The 12,500-nt window shown below is 41.3% G+C and overlaps 1 protein-coding gene across 1 annotated transcript in view; it reads right to left on the bottom strand.

The window, feature by feature from the left end:
* Positions 1 to 8,636: 8,636 nt before the first annotated feature.
* tmem117 (transmembrane protein 117) overlaps positions 8,637 to 12,500 on the bottom strand; it is a 49,896-nt gene continuing 46,032 nt past the window's right edge. Inside the window, 4 exon segments of the mRNA XM_043228673.1 lie at positions 8,637 to 10,426; positions 10,429 to 10,568; positions 10,764 to 10,823; positions 12,157 to 12,286. Of these exon segments, the coding sequence (XP_043084608.1) occupies positions 10,016 to 10,426; positions 10,429 to 10,568; positions 10,764 to 10,823; positions 12,157 to 12,286 (741 nt within the window). The 3' untranslated portion in view covers positions 8,637 to 10,015.

A 12,500-nucleotide genomic window follows, 5' to 3' on the forward strand; every position in this document is an offset into this window, starting at 1 on the left:
GCATGGCGAGATTTCAGAAAAGAAAAACGGAGCAAATAGACCGTAATGACATCATTGATAAAAGAAACAAAGTGGTTGCCGAGCAACAACAGACATAAACAAAAGGTGTGTGTTTGTAGAGTATTTAACAACAGCTCCGGACCAATCAGAATCGAGGACCAGAACTATTCGTTTTATTGAATAAATGACTGGTTTTGTGCCTCTGGGTCACATATAATGATACAGTGCATTTAATATATCACTCATATTATATAATTATTAACATTTAATTGCATATTTAATAAATAGAGGCATGCTAATATAGTTGCTATTATATATTTTGTGATGATATAAACGATTGTGTGAGATTTGAGGTTCGCTATATAATATATAGTTCTTTACATGAGTGTACTGTGTGTGTGTGTGTGTGTGTGTGTGTGTGTGTGTGTGTGTGTGTGTGTGTGTGTGTGTGTGAGTGTGTGTGTGTGTGTGTGTGTGTGTGTGTGTGTGTGTGTGTGTGTGTGTGTGTGTGTGTGTGTGTAGTGTGTGTGTGTGTGTGTGTGTGTGTGTGTGTGTGTGTGTGTGTGTGTGTGTGTGTGTGTGAGTGTGTGTGTGAGTGTGTGTGTGTGTGTGTGTGTGTGTGTGTGTGTGTGTGTGTGTGTGTGTGTGTGTGTGTGTGTGTGTGTGTGTGTGTGTGTGTGTGTGTGTGTGTGTGTGTGTGTGTGTGTGTGTGTGTGTGTGTGTGTGTGTGTGTCTGTGTGTGTGTGTGTGTGTGTGTGTGTGTGTGTGTGTGTGTGTGTGTGTGTGTGTGTGTGTGTGTGTGTGTGTGTGTGTGTGTGTGTGTGTGTGTGTGTGTGTGTGTGTGTGTGTGTGTGTGTGTGTGTGTCTGTGTGTGTGTGTGTGTGTGTGTGTGTGTGTGTGTGTGTGTGTGTGTGTGAGTGTGTGTGTGTGTGTGTGTGTGTGTGTGTGTGTGTGTGTGTGTGTGTGTGTGTGTGTGTGTGTGTGTGTGTGTGTGTGTGTGTGTGTGTGTGTGTGTGTGTGTGTGTGTGTGTGTGTGTGTGTGTGTGTGTGTGTGTGTCTGTGAGTGTGTGTGTGTGTGTGTGTGTGTGTCTGTGAGTGTGTGTGTGTGTGTGTATATATTGTTGTCAATGTTCTCTCAACGTTCTCCAAGTAACAATATATTTGTTCAAATTTTACCTCAACAAAACTATTATTTATGCAACACTCTTTTTTTGTCTGAAATGTTACTGCTTTTTCATATTTTTTGCCTAATGTTTTCAAAATGATAAACCTGAATGTTCTAATCACATTGGTATAATCGAATTCTAATTCGTTCAAAAGGGGAATTCATGCACAAAATTAAAACGATTTAATTCATTACGAGGCGTGCAATAATGTAGTTTACATTTTGCAACACTAAACAATCTAACGTTTTAAACGTTTAAAGTCGTGTTAAACGCACTATAAATCGTGATTTTTGTTACGGGTAGGTTACCAATTACATCTAGTAAAATATGTTTTAATCATCGTGAGATCGGTGTAAAAAGTCCATGCATTTCACGACGACAGACGCAACGCAACGCTGTCGTTATGTTTCCACCCGCTAGATGGCGCTTACCTTTAGATCGTAAATACAACATAAATAAGGTACTTGCACAAAGGACGGAGGACGGGCTCGAACATTAGCACACAACTATCAATATATCTAAAGTTAACTAACGTTAGTACGTCGGAAGTAGTATGCGACGGTTTTTTTGCTCATTTTGTCACTCAGTTAGATGGAGGAACTTTTAATGACTCATATTGGTAACACTTAAGAATACAACGTTTCCCTTAACAAATTCATATTAATAACTGGTAAGTTAGTTGCTTGTAATATGTTTGTTTGACTCAAACGTTTCTAAACGTTACTTGTTACTTGTTCGGAACGTTCCCGTAACGTTTGAAGCGCGCTGAAATGGTTTGACTTTTAAAGATGATTCAGACATCAAGTGTTAATGAAAAAAACGCTGTTCGTCTTGAGAGAAATATCTGATTCCTTGACTAGTTACTAAAAAAGCCAGAGTATTTATTACCTGCTTCTCTATGCACACACACTCAAGTCTTTGAATCTTCTTTGTTGTATAAGAAGCACCGGACCTGATCTTCACCTGCGTCCTTCTTCAGGAGGTCAGAGGTCACCCGAGAGGTGGGCTGATGCATCTTCTGTCCTCCAGCAGAAAAACAAGAGACGTATAGCTTGACTTCCGCACAACTCAAAAAAGCGTCGTGCAAATGAGACTGCATCAACAGAGATTAAATATCACTTACCTGACACGAACATCAATACCGAATGCGTTTGCGTTCTTCCTTCCTAACCAAAACAGAGGGTTTTAATAGGATTATTCAATTACGGTTTACCGATCTGCCAAGAAAACAAGTGGGCTAATGCAGTTTTAATGCTGATGTGGAGCTCGTCACGTGACTCACACTCCTCCAAACATTTCTCCACAGTGGATTACATTCATGTACTGCTTGTTTCTCTCGGAAAAAGTCGAATTTCTTGGCCGCGGCGCTTCCCTTTCGGCCCAGATCTGCTGATGGGGCCGATTCCGTGGCTTATGCGCTCAGCGTTTGGGAAGGCGTCCAAAAAAACACTCCCCGCACCCGCTGCGTTTGATCAAGAATTCATGCACGGAGTCGAGTTTGAGTCCAGAGCGCAGCGGTGCGCGGCTCCCAGGAATCAGACGCAGTTTAAGAGAGCGTTTCAGACCGAAATGCAGATTTATTCAACATTTAATCACCCTTGCGTCGTTCCAAATCCATTTGACTTCTTTTTTACTTCTGTGAAACACAATTAGAGAATATTATGGCCGCTCTTTTCCGTGTAATGAAAGTCGAAGGAGCCTTTAAACGCTTTTTTCGCAAACGAATGGCTTCATTTCATCAGAACTGAAGCGAGATGCCAAAGCAAACCTTTCCAGGGTCCAGGAAAAAGTCAAAGAAATAAATAGCATCACGGATTACAATAAACATAGGATTGAAAGAAATACAAACTAAAATAAAACTATTTTGATGAGCAAATAAATAAGCAAACACGTAAAAAATACGAAGAAAATAGTACAAAGCAAGCATATAAATATATATATAATATATATACTCATATATATTATATATCATAAATAAACAAATAACTAAGTAAATAAATACATAGATTAAAATAAATCAAATAAATGCATAAAATGACATGACAAAATAGAATAAAATAGGCAAATAAATGGACGGACAAAAACATACGCACATACAAATAAAATAAAAAGATTACAAATTTTAATAAAATGAACAAAAAAAACATGAACAGATTGAATTAAAATTAATTTACATAAAGAAAACATTAAAATAAATCAATTTAAAAAAATTTATTCAATTAATAAGAAATCACAATAAAATAAGCAAAAATAAGCACATTGACTAATTAAATATTGAAAAAACAAGTAAATTAATATTATGAGCAAAAACAACATATTATTGTATCTTAATAGAAATAAAAAATTATATATATATATTGGCATGGGTGTGATCTAAACACTGAAAACCCATCCGCTCTTCAGGGTCGTGAATGTGTTTTATCTGTATTTTCTCACGTGTGGGGCCTCAGCGAGCTCAGAAACACAATGCGGGGCTCCTCCGGTGTCGGGACGGATCTGGCACAGGGGCCATATGTGCCCAGCGTGCTCCAGCGGCCCCTCGCTGGACGTGGCTCTCGGCCAGCGGCGGGATGGACGAGTCTCAGCACGCAGCGGCCGGAGTCCAGCTGGCTCCTAAATGACCAATTTACTATCAGAGAGAAAAACCCTCGGCGACAGATGCTCCGACCTGCGGGAGCTGATAGTACCGCTTCTGCTCACGATTAACCGCCGCGCTCGTGCCGCTATCTTCAGTGATGATGTCAGCGAGCTGTGATTGGCTGCTGCCCGCAGGTTTGACTGACAGCGCTAAACCCCGCCCCATTCAACTCAAAGTCAGAAATTATTTCTTTAAAAAGTGCACCAAAAAAAGTCGACTTACAACTTGGTAGCGATTAAAGTTCCTGCTTGATAATCGTATACCAGAAATGAGAACATTTTTATCGGCAGCCTTGGTAAATCTGAGCAAAGGTGGCTGTGTAAATAAATCTGCATCGTTTATGCTTTTGATCTTTCATTCAAAAAATCCACAAAATTCTAACCTATGATTGAAGTAAAACAATCGAAAGTAGCGACATAGTTGTGACATAAATGCTTTCTCTAGTTAATATTGGCCAAAAGTATTGGCACCCAATTATCGCGCCGTCTAAGATAACAGCTCTGAGTTTCTCCTGTAATGCCTGAAGAGACTGTTCCTTCATCCAGAATCTCTCCAGATCCTTCAGAATACCGGCTTCTCTTCGGTTCACGTCACTCATTTTCTCCAGGTTTGGGGTCAGAGGACTGGAATGGGCAGCAGGAGCTTGGTTTTGCGCTCGGTGACCCATTTTTGTGTTGATTTTGAGGTTTGTTTGGGATTGCTGGACCAATGGAGACCCGAACGGAGACTTGTTATAAGATTTCTAACAGAGTCAGTCAGTTTTACACAGAATCCATGAAGCCATGCGTCTAAACAAGACGTCCAGCAGAAATAGAGGACCGCTACATATAAAGCATTATATCGCATTGCACGCATGGGCATGTTCACCGATGCGATCTTAAATGTTCGCTGCTAAAAACCTATAGAAACCAGTCCCGTGTGAAGTTCCAGATATGCTGGAGTTTGTCTTTGGACGAGCGAGGAGAATTTTTCTTGAAATCTTGATGTAGGGGCTGTTCGGCCATTTTGTAAAGGTTTTCTGATCCGAGACTCAACTGTTTTCTTCAGTCGTCCAGCTGAGGTTCTTCGGAGGGTCTTTATCCTCTCAAACTCTCCTCCTCATCATGCTTTAGGATGATACAGACACACGTGCTCTCACATACAGTGTCAGAACATTTTACGTTGATCGGAAATTCTTCATGATTGCCCCGATGGTGGAAAAGGTGGTTTTCACTGCTCCAGATCTTTTCTTAAAGACACTTCACCAGTTTGTGAAGCTCAGTTGTCTGTTGCCACACATCAGAAATATATGATTAATGGAAATTTGGCCTTTGATTTCCCAACTATGTATATGTTATCTTTTTAAAGATGTAGCCCAATGATAATAATAATAAGTAGAATGATATTTTTATGACCTCTGAGTAACTTGATGCACAATGGTTAAAACCCTAAAACGATCTAATCTGTGGGACTAGTCTAGCCTTCAGCTGTTTGTCCAACAGATGGAAAAACAGAAAAAAGAAACCCGGCGATCAGTTGTACACACAGAGGTGAAAGTTTCTCTCGGTTTGTCTCAAAACATCGACATATGGCTGAAAAAAGAAACGTTATTCAATTTTGCTCTCGTAATAAACAGTAAGTGTGTGATATCTTATCAGCTCCCGCCGTCCTGCCGAAGTTATCTTCCGTCTGCAGCTGTTGAGGAGAAACAGTATGCTGCCGCTTTATTTATATATTTTTTTTTCGGTTTTAGCGAGTAAATGCTCATTAGCGTGCGTCTCAAGGACGGTGTGATATTCTCCTGACTTTCCCTGCAGCACGCTTGATAAAAATTGACATTTTTCTATCTGTGGAAAAGCAATCGAACGGAGGGACAGACTCTCAAGGCTCCTGGGTTTCCGTCGAGACCCCAACGCCGACCGAATTCCAATTTATGAGCTGGCCTCCCTCCAGAAAAGTCGGCAGCTGACGCGGTGGATTCCCGAGAGCCGGCGACGGAGGCCTGACGGATTCCGTGTCTGTCAGCTCAGTCTCTCCGGACCGTGATCTCCAGACGCCCGCGAGAGCGATCTGCAGGAAGCACGGAGAACACCGATCGCCGAGTACGACTCTGAAGGCGCCTGCGGGATCTCAACCGTCTGATGAAGCAGAGACGGATCTGGGTCAAAAACGTGGATATATGGGATATCGGCACTGACCACATCACACTCATTCTGAAAAAAATAACAAAGTTTATAAAATTCAAAGCCAGATTGTTCACTCATGTATTCATTAAAGGGTTAGTTGACGCCAAAATGGAAATTCTGTCGTTATTACTTGCCCTCATGTTGGTCCAAACCCTTCCAAGACGTTCGTTTATCTTCAGAAAACAAATTAAGATGAACTCAAAGAGCCATCCGACCCTCCATCGACAGCAACACTAATCATCAAGATCCAGAAACGTAGTAAATTCATCAAATTTTATTGCAAATTTTATTCTTCGTTACGTCTTCCGCCATTTTAGAGAGCATCACGACGCATCTGCGCGCTCCTCACGGTGTAAACTACCACAGATTACGTCATGAGCGAACTTTCCCCCCAAATGCAAGCAAGGCTGATTACGTCAAATGCATGAACTTTAAGTATATGTTGCGTTTACAAAATAAAGCACGATGTAACTCAGGGGAGACGAACGCCTGGGTAAATGATCTTCTTTTTGTTTTCTTTGTGCAGAAAAGCATTCTGGTCGCTGATGTCACACGGACGGCTTTACTGCTTTATTTACTAGGTTTCTAGACCTGGATCATTTCATGTGTGTTGCTGTCTATGGAGGGTCATAGCTCTCTGATTTCATCTAAAATATTTTAATTTGTGTTCCAAGATGAAGGTCTTAAGGGTTTGGAGCGACATGAGTCGGGGAATTAATGACAGAATTAATTCATTTCGGGGCGAACTAACTTTTTAAAACATGTTTGCATGCGCTTCATAGTCCAGTTAGGGTCTATTCTATATTTAAAAAGAGAAAGATAAAAAGAATGATAATAATAGTAATAATAAATTAAATCAAATTCAAGCCAGATTAAACATGTTAAACTTTTGCAAAATGCACCCCTATGATTAAAACTCTAACTCTTAACTCATTATTCATTTCAAACAATTCACTAGAAACAACTAGTAAGGAGCCATTCTTTTTCAGATTTCAGCGTTGCTTTTGAATCAGATGGAAACTTCTAAATACATATCATGAGTCGTTTTATTTTATATATACTTCAGAGTGTGTACCATGATCTTATTTTTTTTTTTTTCAACTTAGATTTGGACAGTTTCATTCAGATTGAGACTTCGGAGCGTGAATCACAAATCGTTTGAATCTGAGAGCCCATTTATTTTTTTTATTCAGTTTTTTTTTTTACACACACACACACACACACACACACACACACACACACACACACACACACACACACACACACACACACACACACACACACACACACACACACACACACACACACACACACACACACACACACACACACACACACACACACACACACACACACACACACACACACACACACACACACACACACACACACACACACACACACACACACACACACACACACACACACACACACACACACACACACACACACACACACACACACACACACACACACACACACACACACACACACACACACACACACACACACACACACACAGACACACACACACACACACACTCACACACACTCACACACACAAACAGACACACACACACACACACACACACACACACACACACACACACACACACACACACACACATATATATATTATTGAACATGCTTTAGCATTAATTTCCTTTGTTTCTGAAAATGCTTATGCGTATTGGAATGATTATTGTTATTATTATTCCAGTATTAGGATACCTATCAGAATTTTATTTTTGCATGTGTTCATTAAAATGTGCAATTTCACACAACTTTTTGTTGATAAACGCTAGTCATCCAATTATGCGTTAAACCCATATAACATTAGAGTCTGCATCGTATATAGATTAGCAGCGACTTCTTTAATAATTGTGAGCTATATGCAGTTGTTACTTACACTATTCATCTGTAGGTGATCAAGGGTTAATTTTCATGTCAACTTTCTTTGCTAAAACATCCCTGCATGTCTGTCTGTGCGCTGTGAAGAAATCAATAGCTAATTTCTCCCCTTGATCACAGATATTGAAAGTTAGGGACGGACGTACAGTCATACAGTCGAGGAACACACGGATGTTTTGCGCGGTCCAGTTTCTCTCAGCAATGGCTCGTGTTGTGTGGAGATGGAAAGCCGCGCAGAATACAGCCAGAAAATTTCAGGTTTACAACTACTGTAGAGAAAAGATTGAGAATAATCACGTTAAAGCACACAGCGCTTTGAAAAGGCCGTCGATAAACTTCAAAAGCAATAAAATAGGATCCATTATGAACCGACATGTCTTTAAAGACATTTCTACACGTCTCTCTGCGGGAACAAACGCTAAAATTGGCCGCATGTGAAGCGCTAACATGCAGCATGCAGATTTCTGAAAGCTTTAATATATCACCTTCAGTGAAAAATGCTTTTATAACCCTTGTGTTTTGACCCGTAATGGTGCCTAATGGCTGTTTACCCAATATTCTTATAAATGGTTTGATTGCCAGTTTCTGCGGAACCAGATCGGCCTCTGGATGCAGGACGGCCTTCGGGGTTGCTTGGCAACAAGGTCGCAGCGGACCACAACTACCAGCCACTAACGCCACTTTGGAAGCATCTCGATACGAGAAGAACCGTTTCTAACGATAACACGTAAGCGCTGAAATAACACGGTACTTGCGTTTCAGAAGAAGGTCTTTATTGATAACGGGGTTTGGCGCAAGTAAATCTGATATTTACCGGCCAAACATTTTGAGAGGGGTTCATCCGCTCATCAGAAAATCCCACAGGTCAGATGATGGGAAAACAAAGATTTCAAAACCACACACGTATAAAAGACAAAGGAATCGGTTTTTGCTTTGGCTGAACCTGAAATGAAGCATAACAAGTGCATATATTCTAATTCTAATTCTCAAGATAAGTCAGATTTTCCCATACATGCATGTGAACGTATTTGGTCGCACAGCAGTTTGGTGGTTAAATAACTGATTAATAGCTCAACGCATAATAATCTGGCAACCTACCATCAGTGCTGGGTAGTAACTGATGTATTCTGGATTATGTAACAAATTCCAAAAGTTAAGTATTTAGTATTAGATTACATTTTAAAATTAGACCGTAACCAGAAAGTAACTTTTATTTTTTACAATTGCAATAGCAAAAAACTGTCCAGAATTGATTGATTCTACCTAAATAGTCTTTTTAGTTAGTTTTTTTCTTTCTAAAACAATCTAAAACTTACAGACAATCAGAAAGTCTTCCAGTTTAGACACTGACCCAAAAATGGCATTTGATCTCTGTATTTATGAACTTTTGCATCCCTTGAAGTCGGCTAATGGTCACATGACATCCAGGTAAGTTTTAGTCAGTGTTTTATTTTAGCTTAGCTTACATTTTAAGGAATGAATTAATTATTAGCTATTAATAAACAGTTCCTTCACAAAATCCAGTTTGGGAAACCTTACAATGTTTCAATGCACTTCATGCTGTTAATAATTACAAATGCAATATATTTGCTTACTATTTGTATTTTTATATAAATATGGTACACGAATATCCTATATAAATCAATGTGATAAGTTAGATTAAAAGTAGTCTGATTATATTACCTAAAAGCGCAATGTAATGGATAACGTTACTAACTACAATTTTTTTTCACTTAATTCAGAATGAATAACAGACTGCAATTTGTAAATAATCTACCCAGCACTGCCTTCAAGTTTTTTTTTTTTATTATTATTATTAATGAAGGCACAGATTTAGGTGTTCATTACAAGTATTTTTCATGACCATCATGCCATGCGTTCACTGTGAGGACAGCATTTCATCCATGTAGGCACAAGAGTATCTACATAAAAAAAGACATAGAAAAGTCAAACATCCAGCACCATAGACCAATGTCCTTGAGGAACGTGGAAAAGGTTCAGAAAGTTGGTGCGCAGTGCAAGATCGCTTGATATAAAAATAAAAAATTCAAGGTAGAGTCTGTGAGGACTTTGGGCGCCAATCCACTTTGAAAGTCTGTAGGATCTCAGAAAGTCGATTTGACCTTTGGCTACGGTCATGGGGTCAGTTTTTTGACATCAGCTGTGTCCTCATGGGCGCAGCTGTCGACGGTTACACTGGGTTGGGTCTCCTGGGTTTGGTTCGAACACGGCGACATAGAGTTGTTTGACGACCCAAAATGATGAGTGTCCACCAGAAGCAGCATGGGCGTCCCGCTCCTCTTCAAGGCCTCGCTCATGGTAATGTGCGCCTCCTCCGGCGTGACTCCCAGATCGGACGGGGACTTGCGTTTGATGCGCTCATAGCTCTTGTCTTGATTCTCATGGAAGGTCTCGCTGTCTTGGAAGCGTCCGAACAGCCAGATGAAGAACCCAAAGAGCACGAAGGCCGCCAGACTCGGAATGAAGGCCAGGCATTTGACGTCCAGACTGGCGCCCACGTAGCGGCTGTGAAGAAACAGCGCACGCGGTTGTGAAGAAACATGTTGGTGGAGCGCTCTCCCTGGACGTACGTCCAGCGCAGAGTCTCCGGATCCTCCACGGTGTAGATCTTCTCTCCTGGACCTACGTATTGACCGTATTCATAGGGCTTGTAGAAGATCTGGTGTTGAGGTCCAGGATGCGCCAGGAAAATCCCAGGTTAAAGCGTGCTGAGGCGGTTGAAGTAGCGCCAGGAAGTCCAAACAGTGTATTTCAGATCCTCCATCCTGGTGTAGATCTTCTCTCCTGGACCTGGACACTGCATGATAACATCCTGGCATTTAATCAGTATTCATAGGGAATATAAAAAAGATCTGCCAATATTCCACATGTTGAGGTCCAGGATGAGGACCAGGAAAATGATTCCGTAATTAAACCATTTCCCTGAGGGAGGGGGAAAAAGGGAAGTTTAGTGTGTTTGGAATTTATCCAAACAGTGTATTTCAGACATAATCAAAACACTTCACAGCAACATCCTGGCAACTCAAAACACCAGAGCAACCGCACGGCAACACCCTGGAAACTACTCAAAACACCACAGTACACCCTGCATAGCAACCCCCTGGACACTGCATGATAACATCCTGGCATTTAATCAGAAGACCTAAATGAACATCGGTAACTGCAACACACGGCTGTAATTACAAATTGGAAATTTGATTACTCATGGGGCACCCTGAAAGTAACCAAAACACCAGAGCAACCGCAACGCACCCTGGCAACCACCAAAACACGTCACAGCAACACCCTGAAACTACTCTAAAACCGCCCTGGCAACCACCAAAAACGTCACAGCAACTGCACTCAAAACACCAGAGCAACGGCGCGGCAACACCCTGGCAACTACTCAAAACACCAGAGCAACCGCGGCAACACCCTGAAATCATTAAGCCATGCAACGGCACGGCAACACCCTGATGCTAAAAAAAAGAAAATATAAGATCAGGATGTTGGGAATTGATCCCAGAGTATCCGTGAGTGATGCTATTGGTCTAATCAGCCTGGCTGAATGGAGAAAGTGGAAATCAATTGAGTTGGAAAGTCACTTTAAGATAATGGAAAGAAAACATCTTGAGCACACATTATGTTAGTGCACTACAAATTGAAATTTGATTACTCATGGGGGTTACTCTCAAACGCTAAATCATCGCACCAAACAATAAGGTTAAAGACTTTTATGAACGGTTGAGCAGGATGTTGGGAAGGCCATTTCCGTGAGGCAGAGCCTCCGGGAGCGAAATCTTGAGTTGGGAGTCACTTTAATGGCGTGCACCATCAGGAGCGCTAAATCATCGCACCAAACAATAAGGTTAAAGACTTTTATGAACGGTTGAGCAGGAAGGCCATTTCCGAGACGGAAAAAGAGAAGGAGCCTCGCTACAGTGAGCAAAACACAGCGAGACGGAAAAAGAGAAACCGAAGCCATACACTCACGCACTTCCGTCAGATTTACTGACTCCATTAAAGAAACGCACGTTTACAGATGAGCAAATACTAATTAGTATGCATTACCAACACTGCCTTCAAACGCATCATTATGAAGAGATGTATCTAACGAGCTAATATTCTGACAGCGCGTCCCTTTGGGAAAGGAATTAATTCATCCGTCCTGTCCCAAACGACAGTTTAGAGCGCTACCGCTTGATTCACCGGCATAATCATGCTCACGGAGTATTTGCTGCTGTGCCCTACTTAGAGCACAAGTGTGCGGATGTACCCGTGATGTGGATGTGGTACTCATCCTTAAAGATGCGCTTGCAGACGGGCAGTTTGATCTTCAGCTGCGTGGTGGAAAGACCCGGGAGGTTCATGTCCAGATCGCCCATGAAGTGAGGAAACTCCCAGTCCTGGAAGAGGAAGATCCGAGAAACACGTGTAGGTGAATAAACCCCTCAGGAGGTACAGTACGGCATCAGTGAAGTGAGTCTGAAGGGCGAGGAATGCATGAAATAAACGCCCGCACAGGAAATACAACAGATGTTTCTGAAACACTTTTGTTTGAACAAAGGCATTTGAAATGTAGAATCCACACCCTAGCAACTTCATAGCAACACATAAAAT

This window comes from Puntigrus tetrazona, chromosome 25 (genome assembly GCF_018831695.1).
Source record: "Puntigrus tetrazona isolate hp1 chromosome 25, ASM1883169v1, whole genome shotgun sequence".
NCBI lineage: Eukaryota > Metazoa > Chordata > Actinopteri > Cypriniformes > Cyprinidae > Puntigrus > Puntigrus tetrazona.